General features: G+C 40.7%; 1 protein-coding gene across 1 annotated transcript in view; it reads left to right on the top strand.

Annotated features, from left to right (window-relative positions):
• SYNE1 (spectrin repeat containing, nuclear envelope 1) overlaps positions 1 to 25,278 on the top strand; it is a 436,861-nt gene that overhangs the window by 60,654 nt on the left and 350,929 nt on the right. Inside the window, exons 15-26 of the mRNA XM_015426162.1 lie at positions 345 to 509; positions 2,257 to 2,409; positions 6,516 to 6,659; positions 7,725 to 7,898; positions 11,203 to 11,361; positions 13,399 to 13,563; positions 15,248 to 15,382; positions 16,851 to 17,009; positions 18,742 to 18,950; positions 19,366 to 19,474; positions 23,162 to 23,326; positions 24,305 to 24,472. Coding sequence (XP_015281648.1) covers positions 345 to 509; positions 2,257 to 2,409; positions 6,516 to 6,659; positions 7,725 to 7,898; positions 11,203 to 11,361; positions 13,399 to 13,563; positions 15,248 to 15,382; positions 16,851 to 17,009; positions 18,742 to 18,950; positions 19,366 to 19,474; positions 23,162 to 23,326; positions 24,305 to 24,472 — 1,905 coding nt within the window. The remainder of the gene's footprint in view (positions 1 to 344; positions 510 to 2,256; positions 2,410 to 6,515; positions 6,660 to 7,724; positions 7,899 to 11,202; positions 11,362 to 13,398; positions 13,564 to 15,247; positions 15,383 to 16,850; positions 17,010 to 18,741; positions 18,951 to 19,365; positions 19,475 to 23,161; positions 23,327 to 24,304; positions 24,473 to 25,278) is intronic.

Genomic DNA, 25,278 nt, shown 5'->3' with positions numbered 1-25,278 from the left:
AGCTCTGTTTTTGCCTCTTTCATGCAGAGTTCAGACTGAAAATAAAACAGGGGCTGAAGGTCAGTGCCTTAAATCTCCATATCTGCAGTCAAATTAGCTCATCTAAAGTGAAACTGAGCATTAATGAGTTTTTCTCCTCAGAAATATATAACAAACTTCCTATAGTGCATAGAGCATACACTGAGTATTGCAGGCCAGATTTTAAAACTACTTCCCCTCTTCAGATAATAAGCATGAAGGAAAATCAGTGAATCACTGTGTGGGCACTAGCAGCATTTTCATCATATAGTGTGACTGTGACATGAAAATAACATTTTCAGCAACGCTAGATGTCTTTTTCCTAGGATTTCTTTCGGCATTTGCCACACTGGATACAGCAGCACACTGCTATGAATGATGCTGGTAATTTTCTGATTGAAACTTGTGATGAAACGGTTTCCAGAGATTTAAAACAACAGTTGCTGCTGCTCAATGGACGGTGGAGAGAATTATTTATGCAAGTTAAGCAAGTATGTCTAAATGGTTTTTCTTCTACATTTATTAATCATTGATATGAAACAGGCATATACAATTAAAACATCCTTAATACAATTAAGATAGATATTTTTACTTATAATATCAGTATAAATTAGGATTGCCAGCCTTCAGGTGGGGCCTGAAGTTCTCCCAGATATACAGCTAATCTCCAAACTACACAGATCAGCCCCCCTGGAGAATATGGTTACTTCGGAGGACAAACTCTATAGTAGGGGTGGCCAAACTGTGGCTCTTTCACACATATTGTGCGGCTCCCAGCAGGGCGGCTGGGGAAGCGAATCCCCTCTTCCAGGGGATTTGTTGTGTACCAAATAAAGCGTGCTTTGCACTATGCCGGTCTTTGTCCTTCGTCCAACCCCACTACGCAGGAGTGGCGACGAAGGTGGGATAGAGCCGCAACTGAGTCGGGCCGTCGAGAGGGAACGAGAGAACGCGATCCGCAGCGATCCGATGAGCGATCCAGCCGTAGAGGCTGCTTCTCCCCCACCAGCTCCGACGCGCACAGTGTAGAGCCTCACCCCCGGCTCATCTTCTTAGGGAGAGGGGGATGTGCGACATAATGCACCGCTGCTCTGGCGTGTTCCGCGATTCTGGAGCCTTTGTGCACCGACAACTCCTCTCTGCGAGCCGTAAATGCTGTGATTCTGGCCCCTCCACCTTTGCAGGCCACCCCCTCACCACCCAGCCCAGCACCCAAGATAAAATGGGTTCCCCGGGCCGAGCGAAGAGCGATGTCTGCGGCCTGGATTGGCGCGTCTGGAAGGTCCTCCACCTGGAGGACCCTGTGCACCAGGGCTGGGTCCTCTACGATGTCCGTCAGTGTGGCCCATGGTCTTTCCGGGACGGTGCTCGATCCGGTAGTCATATCCGGCCAGGAAAATGGTCCATCTCAGGACGCGCGGGGAGAGGACTTGCGGCGTCCTGCGGTCGGGCGCGAACAGGCTGAGGAGCGGGCAGTGGTCCGTGGCGATCGTGAAGGGCCGGCCATAGACGAAGTCGTGAAACTTCTTGACCCCGGCCACGATTGCAAGTCCCTCGCGATCTATCTGGGCGTAATTTTGCTCCGCCGCAGATAGAGTGTGTGAGTAGTTCGCGACCGGGACCTCGCGGCCATCAGGTAGGCAATGCGCCAGCACAGCCCCGACGCCGTAGGGCTAGGTGGGGGAGAAGAGAAAAGGCAAATAAAACTTTTATAGAGGAGAGCTCTCAACCAGCCTATGCTAAGAAGGAATCCTTCCCACTTCTTAGTGAACTTGTGCTGTCTTGCGTTTTTGGCCTGTGTGCAAACAGAGGCATGAGGAGAGGCGTCCTTGTTCTCTACACTTGGTCCTTCCAAAAAGCAGCAAAAATGGTGACCCAGCAGGTGGGTCTTATAACCTAACTGGGGTTCCAACTAATGGGCTGAAGAACACTGCCTTAAGAGAGTACTGAGAAACTATGTGAAGTGCCATCAAGTTGCAGCTGACTCATGCTGAGCTCAGCAAGAGGCTTTCAAGGCAAGTGAGAAGCAAAGGTGGTTTGCCATTGGCTACCTCTGCAGAATCTTCCTGGTCTCCTTTCTAAGTACTGACCCTGCTTAGTTTCCAAGACCTGACAGGATAGGGCTACACTATTCTGGCTTTCCTCCTCTGAGAAACTATAATGAAAAGTAAATTCCTAATTCTTGAAACAGTCAAAAGTTGACTTTTTGTTTTTGTTAACTTTATCTTCCTTTTTCAGTATGCTCGGGCAGATGAATTAGACAGAATGAGGAAAGAATATTTGGATGGTGTTGGTGTCTTGTCTGCTTTCACTGATGAAGCAAATAGGAAACTCTCTGTACATTTAGAAGTGTCCTTTTTAAATGTGAAGATGTTTGTCCAAGAAATAGAGGCAAGTTTCTTCTCCTTCTTTTGAAACTTTATTTTAGAGGATGTTGGAAATTGATAGAAGTACACGACTACTTCCTTATAATGGAGCTGTTATGCCTGAGGTCTTCCTCAGGGCAACTTTTCTCACATTGGGATCCAGGAACTCTGGGGTTGATGAGGGTACTCTAGGGGGTCAATGAGTCCTTATAAATATCGAGAGTGTTATACAGCTAATAAGAAAATAACACCCTCTTGGTTTTCTAGGAATGGGGGCAAGGATTCTCCACCCTAGGGGAAGGGGGCAGAATGGGTTTCACTTTCTTCTCCCTCTGTGAGCTCCTTCCATCTGCAGGTACCTAGTTTCCACATCACTTAAGGGCATTATAAAACATACTGATTGATTGTTTGGATCCAGTAGCTCAGCCCTGTGAACTCTAATTGATTTAATAGAACCAAGGATGTATAGTACTGATGCAGTCATAGTCGGTGCTTCTAATGAACTGGACCACAAGACCACTCTGCATTCAGACACAATAATAGACAATAGCAATTTTCAGCTGAATGCCAAAAGTTCAGGTTTTGTGTGATGCTAGGTTCTTTTTCAATTTCTAAGAAAAACTGAAGGTTTTTCAAGGCCCCTCCCCATCCGTGTTCAGACGGCCTCTAGAATCTATTAGGTAATAAGAAAGTTTCTTGCTATTTTTGGTAGAAAGTCCCTTTCAGTTAATGGGTTAGATTGATTAGAACTTGGGTCAGAGCCTTTAAAGCTGTAGTCCTGTAGCCTATGAGAAGTAGTTAACCTATCCTTGGTAGGATAAAAACATATTTCTTAAACTTGCTTCTACAGCGTAACTGGTAAGTTTCTCCCTGTATTATTTTGAGGAAAATGAGAAGATGGAAAACTCCATGGTGCATATCTGGCTTGTGACACGCATTTTGAAAAGGGGCTGTCCAGCATGTGGCATATGCCAAATGAGGGAGAAAGTAAGAGGGTCTGTAAAATTTTAAAATCAAAATAGGGGTCCTTGTGTTTCAAAAGTTTGAAAAGTGCTTCTTTAGGGGGCTGGGAGGGCATATTCTCAGTCATAGCCTCCTCTAACTGGTGTGCCACATCACATACTACAAATACAGGCTGCAGTCAGTCTGGCCACGCTTCTAATACCATCAGGTTATTTTTCATGGAGAGTTTTGTTCAGACATCCCACCCTTAACCCACTGCACCATGCACTCACCCCATGGTTTACCATTCAGATTGCTGCTGCGCAGTAGCCACTGAGCAGTCAGTCAGCACCCTTTTTGTCTGTTTTTCACACATGTGCACAAGTGTGAAGCCAGAGCTTTTTGGCCACTCTGCAGTCCCTCCATCAAGTACTGTAATCATTGGTTCCTATACGAATGTATTTCTCCACCAGAGATCACTCCCTTTCCCACCTGATCTTACTCTCTTTCCCACTCATTTCATAGGGAAGTTTTCCCTTTTCCTCTCCCCATAGAGCTTTCCCACCAGAACAATATTCTCCAGTATCAGAAAACACCAATTCAGAATGGGTGAGAATGGGAGGCCGATGACTGGGGGATACAGATGATGCTGTCTGATTGTGCGTTTTAAATCCAGAGGAGAACAGCATTGACATCAGATCAAACAGCCCGTTTGACCATAGCCTTAGAGGGGTGTTCAACTTCTCTTGTTCTCCTATTGCATGTATGCCAACCACTAGCTCATAATGTGAACTAAGCAGGGCTCTAGTCGGGGGGGAGCTCTCAGGTACGGAGCTCCGGAAGAGAACCTCTAGGGGGCGGGGCCGTCACGTGGTGAAGCCCCGCCCCCTTCTTTACCCCGCCCTCTGCTTCGATCCTCATTCCGTTTGGGAATGAGGATGAAGCAGGAGGGTAAGTAGCCGGGCCTTCTGACACACTTACGGTGATGTCAGGGGGTGTGGCCTTCTGTCACTTCCGGTGATGTCAGGGGGCGTGGCATATGCAAATAAGTTATGCTAATGAGTTATGCTAATGAGCTCCGGCAGCTCTTTTTCTACAACAAGACCCCTGGAACTAAGCAAGCAGGGGTGTCACCATCCTTTGCTAAGCTACAAACCAGATTTTGGAAGCATGAGATTAGCTATGCATTTGTACTACACTGCTTCTCTCCATTCTTCTTGAAGCCAGACCCTGAGTTTGCACCATCTCCTGAGGAATAGGGAATCAAACTAGGCTAAGCAGCATCAATTTCCATTACCCAGCTGATTCTCTTGCCAATCTAGGAACTGGGTACTGAGTTCAGTACTTAATTTTAAAGAAGCTTGGGCAGATATGGCAAACAGGTATCTTCCAGTAGCTCCCAATGGCTTCAATACATAGTCTATGTATTTATTTATTTACACATTTATATTCCACCTGCCCTTTTGGCTCAAGGCAGTTTACAAAAAACAGATTAAGACATTACAAATTAAAAATAGGCCTATCTGTGGTTACCTCTGGGTCATCTCAGAGTTACCCAAGGGGGAAGGACTTGGACAGCCCATGGTGTACCCTTGGGAGAGGAAATTATTATGGCTATTATGCAGGCTGCCGGTGGCTCATAGGACTAGACCTGATAAGGATGTGAAATACGCAGTGCTGGAATAAAAACTTTTACTTAAATTTAAATTGGGATTTTGCACAACGCAGGTAAGACTATATGGGGAAGATCCCCAGCCCACCAATGGTGAGTCTCTTTTAGGGACTCCTTTGGGGAACCAAAGATTCTGGAGTGTGCAGCACATCCCGAAGATAAACACTAGAAGATAAAAAATTTGGTGTTCAGCAGTAATTCTTGCTTTCCTTTAATTGTAGTAGTTACATAATAAAATTATATATTAGAAGTGTAAAGAAATAAATTGACAAGTAATTAATAGCAATTGAAAAAAATAATTTGGGGTTAAGAGGGGTAAGGCAAACAAAAGATGTATGAATTGTATAATGATATATTTTTGGAATGTAGAATTAAGTTTGTGGGAACATTCCCAAGTGGATTATAAAGATAGGACAATAGATATATTAGAAATGAATCCAATTTGGGCATATTGTAGGCTATCCTTGACAAATTAGTTTAAATGTTATTCCTTCCTTTGTTATAATGTTTTGTATAAACTTGTATTATGGGAATTAAAAGCAAAATAAAATATTTAAAAAAACTAAACAGAGGGTGATTTCCCACAAGCGCTGCTCCGTGCTCACTCCTCCCTTTTGCCCCGATGGTACGGGTCAATTTCACACAAGCTGCTGCACGGCCACATTTTGCCCCGCAGCTTCGTGCGATTTTCCCCGCGTCTACTCAATCCTCAAAAAACAGGATTGAGTAGATGCGGGGAAAATCGCACAAAGCTGCGGGGGGGGGGATGCGGTTGCGCAGCAGCTTGTGTGAAATTGACACGTACCATCGGGCCAAAGAGAAGAGTGAGCGCGGAGCAGCGTTTGTGGGAAATCACCCAGAATTTTAAAAACCGAACATGCCCCCCCCCCGCCTCAAAAAAAAAAGGGCTTTAAAGATCATAATCAGTACCTTGAATTGAACTTGGAACAAACTGGTAACTAGTTAAGTTGCTTCAAAATCAGAATCACATGTTCTGACAATGTTGGGATGCCACATTCTGAATCATTTACATTTTCTGGGTTGTCTTCGACAGGCCAATGTAGAACATATGACAATAATTCAACCACAACATTACAATAGCATGGATCAGCTGAGTCTAAGAAAGGAGAGAATTGGGAACCTGATCTAGCTGATAGAAAGATAATTGATAAAACAATTATCAATGTTTAAAAATAGTTTAAGGCTTTAGAAGTGCTGCAGCAGTTAATAATGCTTAAGTTATAAGAGTGATGCTTCCTGTGCTTCTTTTCAAGTGTTTTGAAGCAATGTCCAATCCATGAATTTTCCAAGGAGGAATAGACTTTCCAAGGACAAATCTTCACCAAAAAGCTGCATAAAATCATTATACAGAGCTTGAATTCATATATTATTATGAAATCATGTTTATTGATGTGACTTAAGAAAACATATCTTTGTTAGTTGTTGGATGGTTCCCACAGCTAGAATGAGAACAAGCTCTCATGAAAAAATAACACACATATTCATATTTATTCCAGGATATTAAACAAAAAGTCCCTGTGATGGAAGCTCAGTACAAGATGGCTACAAGAACAGCACAACTTATTACTAAGGAAATTCCTCAAGAAGAAGTCAGTGAAATGCTTTCAACCATGTCAGCAATTAAAGGACGTCTCAGCAAGGTCATAGATTATTATTTTTTTGTTGCTTACATTGCTGAGTCCAAAACCTAACGCTACTAATATGGTTGGGCCTGAAAAGGGGAGGTACTGGATGTACTAGGGTCCACCCACTCTCAATTCACTGTCAAGCGCAGAAACCATAATTTGATTTATTTCAGATCTCTAGAGCACTCCTACATACTGAAGGTAAGGGACAGTCACAGAGAGATCTCCAAATCCAGTAGGTACCCCATCAGACCCAAGACTCTGATATAAGCATGTGCAACGGTGTGGAGGGCAGTTGGAAAGCATGGGAAACAATGTCCCTAGCTTTCCTAAATGCTTCTGCAAACATTTGCAAAAGTGAACAGGGAATGATATTAAAACAGAAACTACTTTCCCCATGTTTTTCATTGTCCTTGGACATTATTACCATTGTACATGGCATTATCTAGGGTCAAATGGTGGTCCTACCATGGCATCCTGGCAGAGCTCTCTCAATGTCCTTACAGTTTCCTTACAGTTGGAGACTGGGTGGTCTGTTATATTGACAGGATGACATTTCATTGGGGAGGGGGATTATATTTGCACTTCATATTCACAGAAAACTCATGTGAAAGGGAGCAGGGCCAGGACAATACATTTAAAAAACGAGAATAACAACACAAAATGCTGGGGTTGGGGGAGGAATATGAAAGCGCCTTTTTTAAAAGAGTGAGAAACTATGTTATCAAGAAAGAAGCCTTGCAGGAATGTTAGATATGAATATGCTGGGAGAAAGAAAAAAAATGAGGAGGAGGAAGCTGGCACTAAAAATGACAGCTGAAAATTCCCCCACACACGCACACAGACAAATGTTCTAATGATATTTAATGACTATGTATTAAACCAATATAGAGTTAATAGTCCTGTACAGAACATGCTGGTGTTTTAAGCCTTTTTTCACTAGTGATAGCTTTTGTCTGAATACATTACCAGAGCCAGAGAATACATGGCAGACATAATACATGCACATATCTGTATGCTTGTGTGCATGTCTTAACATTTTGATGCAGCAATTATTAAATAACTTTTTATTACTCACAGGTTAATGAGTCCTGCCCTGCTGTGCTGTATGAATCTCAAAAAATGCTTCCTTCCCTTGAAGAACTGGAGAAGCAAATCACCCATTTTTATGAATCTCATGAAAAGGTCAATGAAATTATTTCTATCCTAGATCCTGAAGTACAGCCTGCAGATGTTTATAAGCAGCAACATCAGGTATTCCTTGTATGCATTTTCAATTTGCCAGAAAATATAGCATTTTTGACTATTTTTGTTATGAATGAGACTTATCTGAGTACACTTGGTTGTACTAATGAACTTGTGAATTTACCCATCTGCAAGTCTTACACTTCAAGCATGCAGTTCTTAGGCATGATGTATTGGTAAGAAGATTCCTATTAGAACCCTAAAGTTCTCATTTTGCATCATTAACTAAACAGCGTGCTTGAGTAATGCTTTGTAGACCACCAAGGGAATGTGTGTTAATGTTGTCTGTTAAGGCAGTCTTTGTAATACAGGCAAAGTTACCTTGCTTTTATTTTTTATTTATTTATTTATTTGAGTATTTCTACCCCGCCCTACCCCGCAAGCGGGCTCAATGTTATTTAGGAGAATAGTGTGCAGTACAGAATAAAGTAGTTATGTTTTTCTAACTTGATGTTCTAAGCTTGGACTATCTGCCAGATTACTTATAGATTCCTGTTTTTTTCTCCCCCTGGGATCACAACAAAGGTGTTTTAGAGTTAAGTTTGTACAGCTTATGTGGGGAAAATTTGTGACATCGTAATGTATAGTTCTTGTTGTGTTCTTAGTTTTCTTGTTTCATGGTATGACCTACTTTCTAGTGTCTTCAGTTGTAAGGAATGATGATTGTATATCCTATTGTTCACTGCAAAGTAAGTCCCCTTGACTTCAGTATTGCTTACTTCTTGGTAAGCACATTTTTAGGACTGCAGCCTTACAGTGCCAGTCTAAGTAGAACTGCACCCTTCTAAGCCCATTGATTTCAGTGGACTTAAGGCTGCTTAGGATGGTACTGTAGCAATGAAATCCAAATAACACTTTCTTGGGAGTAAGCCCTAAGTAGAATTCTGAGTAGAACTGCTTAAGATTGGTCTCTTTGTCATCTAAATAGAGCTGAGCAAGCTCCCCTGCTTTGTTTCATAATGAGGTGATTTTTCTCTACACCTTTTTAGAGAATTCTTGGGAGAGGGTTTGGTGTTCCTTAGCTTTTCCTCAGAGAATGCAAGCTCATGGAAGTTTGCCCCTAATCCTCCCTCGTGATTCTCCCATTCCAGGAAGGAAACTAATAGTGGAGCAGGCTTCCTGGGTATATAAGAGAATTTACAGGTGTAAAGCTAACCCGCTTCTCGGGTTCCTACTAGAGTGCAATGGACTTATAGCTATGTCACCTGGCTCAATTCATGTAATTAGAGTAAGCCTAATTAGGTACATGAACCCTAGAAGAAAAAGGATCTATTTAATTTTATTTATTTAAAATATTTATATCCTGCGTTATCTCTACAAACTTAAGTCTGATAACAAACCAACAGAAGCTGCAGAACACAGACATAACAAGTATCCGGCAAGTCAAAACCAATACAGAATTAAAATACAGAGTTAAAAGCCAGTGTTCAGAGTTCTTCTAAGCCCATTGATTTCAGTGGACTTAAGGCTGCTTAGGATGGTACTGTAGCAATGAAATCCAAATAACACTTTCTTGGGAGTAAGCCCTAAGTAGAATTCTGAGTAGACCTGCTTATGATTGTCATCTAAATAGAGCTGAGCAAGCTCCCCTGCTTTGTTTCATAATGAGGTGATTTTTCTCTACACCTTTTTAGAGAATTCTTGGGAGAGGGTTTGGTGTTCCTTAGCTTTTCCTCAGAGAATGCAAGCTCATGGAAGTTTGCCCCTAATCCTCCCTCGTGATTCTCCCATTCCAGGAAGGAAACTAATAGTGGAGCAGGCTTCCTGGGTATATCAGAGAATTTACAGGTGTAAAGCTAACCCGCTTCTCGGGTTCCTACTAGAGTGCAATGGACTTATAGCTATGTCACCTGGCTCAATTCATGTAATTAGAGTATGCCTAATTAGGTACATGAACCCTAGAAGAAAAAGGATCTATTTAATTTTATTTATTTAAAATATTTATATCCTGCGTTATCTCTACAAACTTAAGTCTGATAACAAACCAACAGAAGCTGCAGAACACAGACATAACAAGTATCCGGCAAGTCAAAACCAATACAGAATTAAAATACAGAGTTAAAAGCCAGTGTTCAGAGTTAACGTAGCTATCACAGGCTGCTGCCACACACGCTAAGTAATCCACTTTCAATCCACTTTCAGTGCACTTTCAAAGTGGAGTTTTACTGTGTGAACTGGCAAAATCCACTTTGAAAGTGCACTGAAAGTGGATTGAAAGTGGATTACTTAGCGTGTGTGGCAGCAGCCACAGTTTACCTTCCAACAAATGCCTTCTGGAGCACAACACTGTTACATGCCTTCATAAATGTGGCATGTGACGGTGCCATCACACCCACCCTGGTAGGCCATTCCAGAGGAATGGGCCTACCACAGAAAATGTCTATGACTGAAATGTTGCCAAACAGACCAGGAGAAGGATGTCTGTGGAAGCCAGCTGGTGCATGGGAACATACTGGATAATCCTGAGCATGCCCAGCAGCAGCAGCTAAGCCTTAAGGATGAGCCCCCCCCCCCCACAAGAGTAAGTTTACTTGGGAAAGAAACGTTGGCAGGGAGGGCTGCGTAACCCATTTTGAGCTGGGTATGAAGTTTAGAGTAGGTTTGGTCTCAATTTGCAGAGTTGGATTTGCCAGTTTTGTATCTGCTGAAATAAGGCCATCTGAATAATACAGCAGATGTTGGTGAAAAGTTCTAACATCAAGAATAAATTGCAAACTCTAACATCTGAAAAGCTTTGATCATAAAGGAAATCTAGAATGCTGTACAGTTCTCAAGGCAATTGTTTTTCCATGGAATAAGACTCATGGAGACCCAGTGACTTCACATGAACACAAAAGAACCACAAATAGTAATCATTGTTTTAAAAGGAGTTCATATTAATACATATTTTGTATTTATATTTTTTATTTGTTTCATTAACAGAAATTGCTTGTTCCATGATAAAAGTCAAGTATTTACATGATAAAAGTTAGGCATGTTCCCCACAATCTGGGTATGGTGGCAAGAAAATATATTTGCATAGCAAGGAAGCCTCATGGCCTTTATTTTGTAGGCTTTAATAAAATCTGTAATAAATATACATTTTTTAAAAAATTACAGTCTTGCATTTAAAGAATCACTCCAGTTTCATTGCAAACAGTCTATTGCAAACAGTAGGACTTAAATACACATGCATGAAGATAGAATTGCAGCCTTTAAAATGTTCATGAAATGACTTTATTTATTTATTTATTCAATTTATGCTCCACCCTCCACACCGCAGCTGATTATAAAAACCACACAACAATGCCATTCTGCTTACTTTCTCTTTCAGGATCTAGTAGCTTATCAAGAAAATTGCAAGAAAGCTTTGTCACTAATTGAGCGAAATATTCAGAGTATTGTGAAGTTTGTGTCCTCAAGTAAACCATTACAACACTTCAATTTGTCAGTGATTCAAAAGAAAGTCACAGAAATTCAAGCTGCATTTCAGGTAATCTGTCAGAAGTAAGGTCAGTGTGTTCTGAAGAATTTAAGAAAGCCAAAATGTCTCAAATATGTTTAACGAGGCAGTTTCACATATGCAAAGAATTTATAAAATTGGGTGAGCTATTCTTGAAAGGCCATATTAAAGAATAATGTAAACAGGAATATATTTTGAGGATGCTTTGTGAGGAGCTTAACAGCATGTGATAAAGAAATATGGGTAACATTCAGTGCAAGCCTAAACAGTGTTACACACTTTTTGACTTCAATGGATTTAGAAGGGTATAATTCTGTTTAGGATTACAGTCAGTCAGTCTTTTATTAATACTTGTAGACCAACAGGTCATAACCAAACAGGGGAAAATATATTAATATACAGGCAATATACAGGCAATGTGAGAAACACAAGAATACACCAAAAATTACATTAAAAAGTAATGTCATTAAATGCCATAGACATGTTTGTCCTGGAAAAGGATGTTCTGAACCCCACTGAGAGAATAGCTAGATAAAAAGGAGCAAGAATTCATTTAGGGTGGAAACCACTCACAGTTAATAAGACTGCCTGTAGTTACTATATCCTATGCAGTGAGTTTCCAAATGTTAGATGTTACAGAAATATATCCCCTGAACGTAGCTGAAGTAAGACAACAGTTACTTTTTAAATAGAGCTTGACTAAAGAGGGGGATCATTAGATTGAGACACCATCTCTCCTTTGCTGGTGAGTAAGTCTAGCACTGAATTATTTGTTACTGATTACCATAGGTATTCTTTTTTTAATTTAAGATTAATCTTTTTCTGTATATCTGAAGTGATATGTGACCATATGTCATTCCCATCTTTCCCTGAGCATGCCTGCTCAGGTTATTACAGGAGTCATATCATTGTACATATCAAGTTCTTTCTCTACCTTCTGCACATTTTGCTTTTTGGTGACCCTTCAATGATTTATTGTGCTCTAAGGGCAAACCTGAGCTGTACCTGTTCAGCCTGCATGTGGGGTTCATGTGACTGATTTTTCTTTCCATACAAGTATTCTATCCACATAGAAAATTAGATATCAGGGAGAAGGGCTTGCCTTTTGTCCAGACATGCTGCTTTTCCGTGTGTAGGGATTTTTTTATTTTCTCTGTAGAGAAATTCATAAGAACTCTTACTGTCAGTGTGACATGGTACTAAACTAAACCTAATTTACTATTAGCTAGTTTGTTTTGCAGTGTTACAGTGACTCATTTGTTCTCAGCCTGATCTCAAAGAAATTATGATGGAGTGTTTGAAAATAGCAAGCGTCAACAGATTAAGAATTTAAGATTTAAGGGTATAAAAGCTCTTAAAGATCTAATTTTCAGACCACATTCAAATTAAGGCAGTCCAAATTTATTTGATTCCATAACAGACAGGTTCTTTCAAAACTTTACCTGAAGAAATGCTGGAAAAGCGAGGAGGCAACACCAACAGGTTAGAGCATGGGATCAAACCACACAGGTTGGGAGGCTGCACTGTGGAGTGAGTGTGCACGAAATTGCTCCCTCCTGTCCAGTGTTCCCTCTAAGCTGAGTTAGTGTGAGCTAGCTCACAATTTTTTAACCTCCAGCTCACACATTTTTGTCTTGGCTCAGGAAGGATGGATCCGAAGCAAACTAATTTATGCAGCAGCCAAATCACTCGCTCACAACTTTAATGCCAGTCGCTCACAAAGTAGAATTCTTGCTCATAAGACTCCACAGCTTAGAGGGAACATTGCGTCCTGTCCCTTCTTTGAGTGGAGCTCTGCTGACAAGAGGAAAGGAACAGTTTCCCCTATAGCCTCCCAACCTGCACGGCGACTACTCCACATAGACCCCATGATCCTGGAAATAATTTTTCCAGGGTCAGGAATGGCTGTTGGTTAGGGAAAGTGGAAAGCTGGGGAAATTGGTGATCCTTGTATGATTTTGCATGTGGCTTGCACTGGATCTGACATTTTGTCATATTCCTGTTGGAATACTATAACATGAAATGTAACGCTACACCATTATATCTGTTTCCATGTACACAATTAAGAATATGGTCAAGAAGACAAGTGACTGGAAGAAAAATGTTGAGGCAAATAGTCGTTTGCTGAAGAAATTTGAAGAATCTAGATCAGAATTAGAAAATGTGCTACAGATTGCATATTGCTGCCTGAAGGAAAGAGGCGATCCTGAGGAACTTCTCAGGAAGCATACTGTAAGTATGACTGACATCTTTGAACAAGTTTCTATTGAATTCTTAGCAGTGTGTATTTAGCATTACTGAATAAAAAACAACATGAAACTACAATAAATCTGACAATATCACAGAGTGTTTTGGAGCACTGCACAGATTCTCTGGCCCCTGTGGACCTGGAAACCTGGATTAAGGGCCTGGGGTTATATGCCTGGGCTTTGCCTAGCAGAATTTACTACAATATTTCATTCTGGGCAGTTTCAGTAAAGGCAGTTTCATTCAGTAAAGGCAGTTTCAACATCCCCTTCACGAAGCTGTAGGATTTGTGTTCTCCACAGAACACATTAAATTGGCTTATACTTAATCATTCCTTGACTGGGAGGTTTTGTGACTGTCCCAGCCAGTGCTACAGTATATATATATATATCCAGGTGATATCTGGAAACCTTCTGGGACTACAACTGTTCACCATACAACAAAGATCAGTTCCCTTGGAGAAAATGGCTGCTTTGAAAGGCGGATTCTATGGCATTATACCCCTCCCCAAGTCTGAAGTTCCTCCTCTCCCCAAACCTTGCCCTTCCCAGACTCTACCAAGTATCCAGAATATCCCAACATGGAGCTGGAACCCTAGCTCAGGAGAATGATGTAAGGTGCCTTGGCCCCCACTGTGGGGAGGTGAGGTATAAATGAAGGAAATACATTAAGAAATATAGATGAAGATGGGAGGCTTGGTAGGTTGGTGAATGGCTGAGGAGAGAATGAGTCTGGGAAAGGGCAGAGGATGTGGGGATTGCCAGGAAGAGGGGGAAAGGAAATAATATTGGGAAGGGGATACAGGGAAAGTTATGTGCCCCCCCACAAGTCCTTAAGGGTTCCGTACCATGCAAGTGGGCCTGGCCCATAGTTTTCCTAAACAGAGGCTGCAGGGGGACAGCTGAGGACAGGGGTGCAGATTAAGGTAGGCTAGCTGTCTATGGGAAGGAGAGAAGGAAGCAGGAAAACAGGAGAGGCTGTGGAGGCTTTCAGGGAAGGAAACAGGAAATAGTGGGAGACGGGGAAATGAAATGCCCCCCGCAAGCCCTTGTGAGTTCCCAGTTGTTTCCATCTGTTTCTCTATCAGGAACAGAAAATTACTACTTTTATAATTCCATATTTTTGCATTATGATAAATCATGTCTGATGCTCTCTCTGTGTTTGTGTATATATATCTTTACTCATCCTAGTCCTATTACATTGTTCATTGGATGTCTCTTGCTATTTGACTGTGATGTTTTATACTGTGTAATCTTCCTTGACTCAACAAGAAAGGTGGGCTATAAAATAAATGAATAAATAAAACATTTAGATTATATACATATAATTTAGTGTCAACATAAATGTGAAGAAGGGAGAATATTGATTTTTGCTGCTACTGGAATACAATTCAATTCATTTATTACTGTCAAGGATCAGCCAGAGTACTGGAAAACTAAAATTGGGACCATTGACGCTGGCCTCAAAAGAAACCAAAATTTCCAAAAGGCCTTAGACCCTAGTGACATAAATTGTGAAGATAGGGGATATGCTATTCATAAAGCTAGCCTTAACAGCAGAAATCTAAACCTCCTGCTTGTACAGTATCTGGGATTTTGAAGCCAGCCTTGTATTTTACATAGCAACAACATTATCACTATAAATGTGGAACATTCTCTTTCAATATCAGGAGTTTTTCAGCCAATTGGACCAGCGGGTGCTAAATGCTTTCCTGAAAGCTTGTGATGAACTTACTGACATCCTTCCTGAGCAAGAACAACACAGTCTCCAGGAAGCTGTGAGGAAGCTGCATAAACAATGGAAGGTTAGTGTTTTCAGTTAGTACAGTTAGAAGTTACTAGCTCCAGAATCCATTCTGTCCATGAGAGTCATCTTGAGTTCCAGATGTTCTTCTCAGTTTCACTGGCAAAGGCAAAATTGAAAATGCTTGCGAATTAGACATTTTAAAATTTGGCATGCTTTGTATTAACTGTACATTATGCAGTAAACTATATTGATAAGGGATTTTTCATTATATAACATCTGATTGTTTGCTAATCAAATAGTTTACATTATAAACAGTACTTTCTTCCAGATATTAAAGCGGTGTCGGAGAATAGCAAGATGCTGAAATTATTTTAGTTGATGACAGTACATATGACAACATAATATAAATATGAATATTGTTTTAATTATAAGTAGACCTAGCCTCTGGATAGATTAAGACTGCTCATTTGTATGTCTCTTTCTAGATAACAGCAAGACTGCTAAGCTTTTCAAATGACATTTCCAGCACACTTGTTAGCCAAATTATGTTCTTAATGTTGTTTAAGATGCATTGCTATAATTGATGAGAGCAAAATAAGACAATGATATAGAACCCTTATCAGACTATTTTGAAATGGTTTTAATTGAGAGACTCTGCAATACATATTTGCATATATCTACTACGACCGAAGTCACACACAAGAATGCTGGAAATTAATCAGTTTTCCTGTGCAGCCATCAATTGATTCAGAAACCTCTACAGTGTTTAATGGTAGCAATCAGGTGTGTGGTAATCACCCAGTCTGTTCAGTTTATGCTAGGCAGTCTCAAATGCCTGCCAAATGAGCTGATGTGCATCAGGTTTTCTCAAAACCGTGCATTTGCAAAGATGCTGCCAATTCAAGTGATCGGTGGCCATTAGCATCACTTATTGAAATGAAGCATTTATTCACAAACAGACACACACACACACACACACTTTTGTATCCTCCAAATAAGAAGACTTAAGCTTGGATCTTCAGCAGTATAAGAATAGTCACACTAGAAAATGGTAAGTTCTCTGCTTCCTCCATTTTACCAAAGGCTTGTTTGCCTCCCCAAATGATTTCCTTCAGATTGGTGAAGAAACAGTGTGGGGGCTAAATTTGGAAGTCTACACCAGGAGGGGAGAACTGGCAAAAATTGCCCTTCCCTCCTCTGCAAACAGAAAGCCATTCTGTTGGAGGATCTACTGTTGTGCTGATGGAAAGACACCATAGGATCCATGGCTTCTGTTTTACCAATACTTTCCTGGGAGTAAGCTCCACTGAATAAAATGGGGCTTACTTCTGTGTAGAACTGCTCAGAATTACTCCCCAAGTACCAGATGGAGGGGATGGTGAATATCAGGATTGTGTGGGAAAGACTGGTAATATACTGGCCTGTGTTTTTCCTTACCTAATGACCTGGTGTTGCCCATATATTTACCTACTTTCTGAATTAGTATCATGTTAACTTCCCTTTGTCAATCTCTTTTTGAAATGCAGGATCTTCAGTCAGAAGCACCGTATCATTTACTTCGCTTAAAGATAGAAGTGGAAAAAAGCAAATTCCTAGCTTTGGTGCAAGAATGTCATGCTGAATTAGCTCGACAGCAAGAGCTGGTGGCCAAGGAGAGCAGTGAGAAGATAATTAGAGAGCACAAGGTATGCTCAATAATCATCAAGAGGATATTTCTAGAAATTCACCCACATGAAGGCATGTGACCTTTCAAAAATTGTCCTAATGTGATAATTCTTCCAATTGTGACACTAATACTTTTATTTGAAAGTATATCCCCTGTGAATCTAAGTTAAAGCTAATTCACATGACAAAGGTGGTATGTTGGGAAGAGTGTAGACTGTTGGCAAAGGATTTAGCGTGTGATAGATCAGTTGTGTGATTGCTTTGCTACATGCTGAGCTCACAGTTCTTCATATATTTACTGAATCACCGTTCAGTCCAATTGGGGGGGGGTCCTACCGAAAATATTTGTTTTGAAGCAATAGGAACATTTTTGCCAATTTTGCATTGGTAGACTAATATAAATATAATACATAAAGTAGCCTTGCAGGAGTACTAGTCTTGGCATATGGAAAAGTCATTATTTTTAAGTCACAAAAACAAAGACGATGTGCATTCTAGTGCAATGATCAGCCCCCATCTCTCCCTTGCAAGTTGTTGCATAGTGGGATGCACCTGCTGAGGGACATATTGTACCCATTTAGCCAGTATTTACTCATCCATTTTAAGGAGTTACATTGCAACTGTGTCTGCAATTTTTGCTGAAGCTACTCCATAGCGCTCTGCTAGTAAAGCTTATGCTTGCTGCGTCCCGCACTTCCGCGTTATACCCGCATGGCATTGCACTGATGGCATGCAAGGGAAGGTCCCCTTTCTACATGTGCACACCTCCTGATAGTAACTATTAATTGAGGATTGAGAGAATACATAGAGTAGATATGTGGGGGGGCATGGGGAAACCTTTGCAGCCGTCACAGGTTGAGTCAGGAAATCCCTACTCCTTTGCTTACCTGTGTGAGGGTCATTGTTCATGCTACGTATGAAGGAGTGGAGGCTTCCATTTGGTGTTTGTATCTTGAAGTGTAAGGGTCCTGGATAGATGACTGCACAATGTGTTTATTCTCCTTCTTAGCTATTTGTGCAAACTTCCCTTTCTCTGTAGTTCTCATCACAAAAGTCCCCTGTATGTGTTCAAATGTGCTTGAAATATGGTCATAGTAAGATAGCTCCATGTCATAAACCTTATTATCTGAACTATTGGTGTCCTGGCTTGGGTTTATGTAGTACTTGAGAGAGCTGTGGTTATCTGCAGGATTGTTTGGTATCCTACACTGTGGTGTGATGTGGAACATGGCAGAAGACTGGGGTAGGCATTTGTATTTTCACTTTCCATGTGTTCTATGGGGCCTTTTCCAATTATGGCGGGGTTGCCACTGGAATAATATTATTCTGGCATCAGGTGCAAGATTCAGCCTGAAGAGGCTTAGGATACCAACTAACCCTTGTTTTTCTTCTGACACACTTCTGATGCTGCCCAATGTTATACAGTGCCAGGGGTATACCAATATTGGCATGATGGTAGCTGTCAGCATATCTTGGTATTCACTTCACCACATGCTGAAATGAACAGACACTCTCAGTCAGCATCCTTAGCTTGCTTTCTGACATTTGCAATGGCCAAATAGTGTTTCAATAATTACTTACTATTTCTTTGACTTCAAGTGAACATTGGCATGACCTGGACTTTGGGTTTTATAGGTTCATTTGTATTATTACCATCTTCCATAAAGGCATTCATAATCATAATGGAAGGCATATTCGTTTTAACTGTCAACATCAGTGGAATTTGTAGCCATTTCTCTTTTCTGCCTCCAGTTGTCCTTTGGTGATAAAGGACCCTTACAGCTATGTGAGAAAAGGCTACACCTGATTGAAGAGTTATGCTTGAAACTACCAGAATGGGATCCCATTAAGGCAGCCTTTGAAAGTTGTAAGAAGTCCCTTGGTGAACTTAAATCCCAGGTTGCCAGCACCTATATGAAGCTAATAGAACACCCAGATAAATGGAAAGAGTACAAAAACAGGTACAGTTTCTGTTGATATGTTAAAAGTATGAAAGTAAATAAGTAAAATAGCGATGGCAAATCCCATTACCAAATGGCCCAAGAAATATGCAGCTTTATTTATGAAACTGAGTTATCTAAAGCAGGAGGACTCTTAAAAATACACATATATGCAGAAGCCAGAAAATAAAGCTTGTCCTAAAGAACTGAAGGTTCTGAATTAGGCAAATGTGGCTAATCAGTATGTTTCTGAAGTGTATTTAACCATTTTACAGCTTCAGCTGTTTTTAAAGTAGCAAAAGAAATGCCCATATCAATCAAAAAAATCGCATTTTGTATAGTAATTTCAGAAATCCATTTCATTTAATTCTGTTAAAATATATGTAAGTTACTTAATGTTCAGTAACTTGTTTGTTTTTGTTTGGTTATATTTCAGGTTTTCTGAATTAGAAAGTTGGATTTTGTCAAGGGAAAACCAACTTAAGAATATTAAGCACAGTGCCACCGATCCTGATAAATATAAGTACATTAAAACTTCAGCAGAGGTATATTTTTTTAACTTGTAATACTACCAAGTTTAACTGCAATGGCAGAAATGGACAGTTCATGTGTTTGAGCTGGACAAGTAACCTATAAAAATATAATCAAAATTTTATATATGCAGCAATATGTAACAGAATTGGTACTTCCTGGATAGACAAAACCAAGAAGTATGGCTAGTGGCCAGAAGTGGCCTTCTTTAGAAGGGAATATGGGTGTGCATTTGGCCTATACCGAGCTGAAAAATATCCAAAAAAATACCTTATCGGTTTCAGTTGGATATAGAACCCAGTATTTATTTGGCTATCCAAAAATGGCTGACCTGAAAAATCCCGAAACAGAGCCAGTCCCTTTTAGGTCTAGAAGATAGCTGAAGGTAAAGTGTGTTTAAAGAAGAAGAAGAGATTGGATTTATACCCTGCCCTTCACTACCTAAAGGAGTCTCAGAGTGGCTTACAAACTCCTTTCCCTTCCCCTCCCCACAACTGACACCCTGTGAGGTAGGTGGGGCTGAGAGAGCTCTGACAGAAACTGCTCTTTTTCAAGAACAGCTGTGCCAGAACTACGGCTTGCCCAAGGTCATCCAGCCAGGTGCAAGTGGAGGAGTGGGGAATCAAACCTGGTTCTCCCAGATTAGAGTCCACGCACTTAACCACTACACTAAAGGGATTGTAGTCCCTTCAAACACTTTCTGGGTGAATTTGCCACTTTGAGAAGGTATTTAAAGGAACCACAAGCCCTTTAAATGCCTTCGGAGTTCACTCATGGCTTGCAAAAAGCATTTAAAGGGACAGAGCCAGTTTGATGTACTGGTTAGGTGCACGGACTCTAATCTGGGAGGACTAGGTTTGATTCCCCACTCCTTTACATGCAGCTGCTGCTGCGACCTTGTTTAAACCAAGCTGCAAAGAGGAGCAGCCTAGGTTCGGAGGGGGCAGGGGGAGCTGAGAGCTCCACACTGCCTCAACTGGGGCTGGCTCCACTTTGCAGCTTCGTTTAAAACTTAGCTACAAAGAGAAGCCAGCTCAGGATCGGCTGGGGTGGCATGGAGCTCTCAGCTCCCATCACCCCAGGAGATCCTCTCATTTTTTCTTCTCAGGTCCATTTTTTTGGGGAATCCTAAATATTTACCAAATTCAAATACCATACCAGTACTGGGATTCAGGAATATCAGAAAATATCAATATTTTTGGTTCAATATACCCAGACCTGAAAAATATTGAGTATTCTTTGCATACCTGTAGAAGGGAATGCTCCATGTCATTAAAATGTAATACAGTTTAATACAGCAGACACTTGTGAAAATGCATGACAGATTGTTAAGCATGATTGCACAGAGAAATGTAATTAGAGTGTCCTTGATTAATAGCCCAAGCAGATGTGGCTATGGGACAATATTGGCAGGATTTCACAGTGGACAGTCTGTAGTGTGCTCATAAAATATATCTTTACAGTTTTTTTAAAAAGGGGGATGTTGGGATGTAAGGCACTCTGATTAAAATCCTTTCTCAGACACTGTTTAAAGGTTATCAGCCTATTGCAGCCTGCAAAAGGTAGGTGAGGTAATAATCTTAAATAATGGATTGTAAATAAAAGGATTTATGCTAAAACAGGAATATGCATATCAATCAGGAAAATTAATGATATAAAGTTGTCACTTCCCCCTCTGTAATACTTTCTTAAATTATATGTATTATTCACTTCTATGTAGAATTAAAGTTATTAATCCATCTGGACTGGACACTGGGTTGGATGTACTGCTACCTTCCATTCATGTTGATACGTTTTCTGTTCATGGAAGGTGGCTTTCTCTGAATGAAAAGGCAATATCGATGCAACCTGCTATTTGTAAGGGATTGTCAAAAATTGCCCTGTCCCTTATCACCATCAGTATGAGAGACTGGCTTCTCTCACTACAAAAAGCTATGTGTCCTTGAGTGCTTCAGCAGTAAAAAAAAAAGGGGGGGCGCACAGGGAAACCAAATGTAATAAATGGGAGATGACATATCTACAAGGTTGCAGTAAGTGATGCTGTTGGATTTGGAGCAAATGCTGCAACCCTTATTGATACTTGGTTCTTGGCAAGTCTTCTCTTGGTAATGGCGACACTGGGGCAAGGGGAGGGAGAGCACAGTGCCACCAGCAGGCATTGTGCTCCCCCTCCCCTTGCCCCAATAATCAGAGGTTAAAGTATATATATCATTTTTAAGTATTAAACCTTTTATTACAATTTGTAAAGAAGGTTGTCCAACGGCATCTAACATTTATATTTGATTTTAAATATGCATAGTATTTCACAACTCTTATTTCCTTCCATTCTCAAAACATCTGTGCAATAGATTGACACAACCCACTGTTTACATATGGGGAGGCAGAAACTGAGGTGAAGGCCCACTTAATATGTTGCCAAATTCCCATAGAGAAGATGATTAGCTTAGATATCTGAGTGAAAATGTATGTCCATTTGTATTTCTCAGTGTGTCTGCATGGAGTGAACTCCCACCAAAAAACTGTAGCCATTTGTGGGGTTTTTTTTATCACATATACCTACACTGAGAAGTCACCATCACCTTTTACAATCTACAGATGGGTTTTATTGTACATGAAAATACTTTTTGTATAAAACCTCTGTAACCCTGTGAACAACTGATTGGTTCAGCATAGGAAAAGGAGTACGACAAGGATGTATACTGTCACCTTGCTTATTTAATATATATGCAGAGTACATCATGCGAAATGCTGGCCTGGATGAATCACAAGCGGGAATTAAGATTGCTGGGGAAAAGATCAACAACCTCAGATATGCAGATGATACCACTCTAATGGCTGAAAGTGAAGAGGATCTAAAGAACCTCTTGCTCAGAGTAAAAGAGGAGAGCGCAAAAGTGGGCTTGAAGCTCAACATCAAAAAAACTAAGATCATGGCATCCGGCCCCATCACTCCTTGGCAAATAGAAGGGGAAGCTGTGGAAGTAGTGACAGACTTCACGTTCCTGGGATCCCAGATCACCGCAGACTGTGACTGCAGCCATGAAATTAAAAGACGCCTGCTCCTTGGGAGGAAAGCGATGGCGAACCTAAACAGCATGATAAAAAGTAGAGACATCACCCTGCCAACAAAAGTCCGCATGGTCAAAGCAATGGTATTCCCAGTAGTCATGTATGGCTGCGAGAGCTGGACTATAAGGAAGGCCGAGCGCCGAAGAATAGATTCTTTTGAACTATGGTGCTGGAGGAGACTCTTGAGAGTCCCTTGGACTGCAAGAAGAACAAATCAGTCAATCCTCAAAGAAATCAACCCTGACTGTTCCCTGGAAGGCCAGATAATGAAACTGAAGCTCAAATACTTTGGCCACCAAATGAGAAGGGAGCACTCACTGGAGAAGACCCTGATGCTTGGAAAGATTGAAGGTCAAAGAAGACGGGGACGGCAAAGGATGAGATGGTTAGACAGTGTCATCGATGCAACGAACATGAAGTTGAGCCAACTTCAGAGGACGGCAGAAGACCGGAAGGCCTGGAGAGAGCTCGTCCATGGGGTCGCGAAGTACCGGAAAATACTGTTTGTATAAAACCTCTGTAACCCTGTGAAACATCCCTTAATGACTCATCTATTTGTACTAGTTAGTTCGCTATTGCTGTCCAAAATTGCTTGGCTTGCATTTCTAATTTTTATACTGATTTTGTTTCAGGAAATCAGGCAAGAAGCTTGCAAGCAAGGAGAAATTATTGTTTGGTTAAAATCTAGGCTTTCAGCTCTATCTGAGATTTCTTCTGAGAATGAAGTCAAAAAGCAAGGGGATGAACTTTCTAAACTTTCTAGTGATTTCAAGAGGCTCTTAACCTTCTTGACAGAGGTATAGTATAAGAACATTCAGTATAAGATCCTTCATTCTTACTGTTTCACACAGAGCAACCAAATTAACATACATTTGCATGTGTTTGGATTACTTCTTAACAAAAAATAATCCTAATGTTATTGTTTGCTTAAATCAAGGTTCCTGTTTTAACTAGGATTGCCAAGTGGGACTTACCTTGCTGGCGGGGGACTCCCGGGTGGAGTTTTCCCTTGTATGGCTGTGGCCCCGCCCCCAGCGTGCCCGGCATCATAACGTCACTTCCCTGTGACGCGCACGCTGGGGCGGGGTTCCCCCCGAGTCCCGATTCCCTGGCGTCAGGGAACAGGCCTCTGGGACGGGTGGTTTTCCACCCCCCGGGGAGGACTTGGCAGCCCTAGTTTTAACTGGTTGAATCAATGTGTATATGTAATATAGGAAAAAAGATACAATCTGGAAAATTAGGAAAATTGTATATGCACCAATTCTTTTTCAATAAAAATTATTTTATTATACTTATTTTTATACATGCGTGAATAAAATACAGAGAAAATATTCCATACATCAATTATCGTACATCCAGTTCAGTTTGAAAAGACCAAAAGAAAAAGAAAAAAAACTCCTGCAATATTTTATCACATGCGTGCATTTGATAACATATTCCATATATCAATTATCACATGCACCAATTCTGAAATTTATTTTAGAAAGAGTGACATTAAACTGGAAGTCAAACCCAAGAACATAGTGGGGGAAATCCACTCATTCCTAGCTAGAATGGTGGATTACTTTGCAGTAGTAGTAAAGATATACAGAGCAGCTCAGTGGAGATAGATAACATTGTAGGGCTAACAGCATTAGATGTTCAAAGATAAAATACGAAATAATAAATTATGGTTATAAATATGGTTAATGCAGGACTTTATTTAAATTACTAAGTGCATTGATTACTTAGAACTGAACAGTTTCATAATGTTCTAATATTGTGCCTAAACATAGACAGAGAAGACATTGGCTGCTGTCAGTGATTGTGTCCAGTACACAGAAGAAGTGAAAGAAAACTTTGAAGAACTAATCACAAACTCAAAAGAAGTTCAGGAAGAGGTTGAGAAAATCTTAGATACAGAAAGTTTGCAACAAGCTCAGCAGCTTCTTCGACATCATTTGGTAAAACATTTGTTTTACTTAACCATCTTTTTTTCTCTAGTAGGCAGCATTATATTTTAATGTCTTTTGCTTCTAGTGCTGATATTTTTTTCTGCAGTAATGATGAATTAACTGTATCAACAATTATTTTAGACTTAACAATTATGTTAGGTGCTAGGCAATGCTGCTACGTGAAAAACACAGCAGTCTTCTGTTACAGCAATCCTGAAAGATACTTGGTTTTCTGAAATTATATTTTGTGTTAGGTATGACTGTTGGATTTACTTTTATTTTACAAAATGGAACACAATAATTGTATATGCTATTTGTGATTCCATGCTATTTATTTCAATTGGGGGGGTCCCAATACCAATCCTGAAAGCAGTATGAAAGTATGTGTTTTCAAGGACTGTTTTGTACATTGCACAAGGAAAATTTGCTATGCTTAGTCTACCAGTATGGCTGACACTTCTTTAATTGTTGAGCTGCAAAGATGTGGATATCTCTTGTGTTACAAATGAGGGTGTCTCTGTTGGAACATAGAGACTGGTCTTTGGGAATGTACTGAGACAGCTTTTGAAGTGTCATCTCCCTTGTATATAAAAGCCGGTGGTGGCATTTCTCTAGAACATTCCACACGATCCGGAATTGGTTGGCGCCCTGGTGTGTCACTCAGAATCTGTCCCTATCCACTGGCTGCATTGCTTGAGTCTCCCCTCTAACATTCTAAACACTTTGCTGTTCCCCTCCCCCCCCCAATAGCCAGTCAGAACACAGAGGTTATTTGCATATGCAGCCTCATTGGCCTTTGCCTCGGAACACAGAGG

This window comes from Gekko japonicus, unplaced genomic scaffold (assembly GCF_001447785.1).
Source record: "Gekko japonicus isolate JY-2015 unplaced genomic scaffold, Gekko_japonicus_V1.1 scaffold223, whole genome shotgun sequence".
Classification (NCBI taxonomy): Eukaryota; Metazoa; Chordata; class Lepidosauria; order Squamata; family Gekkonidae; genus Gekko; species Gekko japonicus.
Note: the sequence above shows the minus strand (reverse complement) of the source record. Positions and strands in the feature narration are given on the sequence as shown.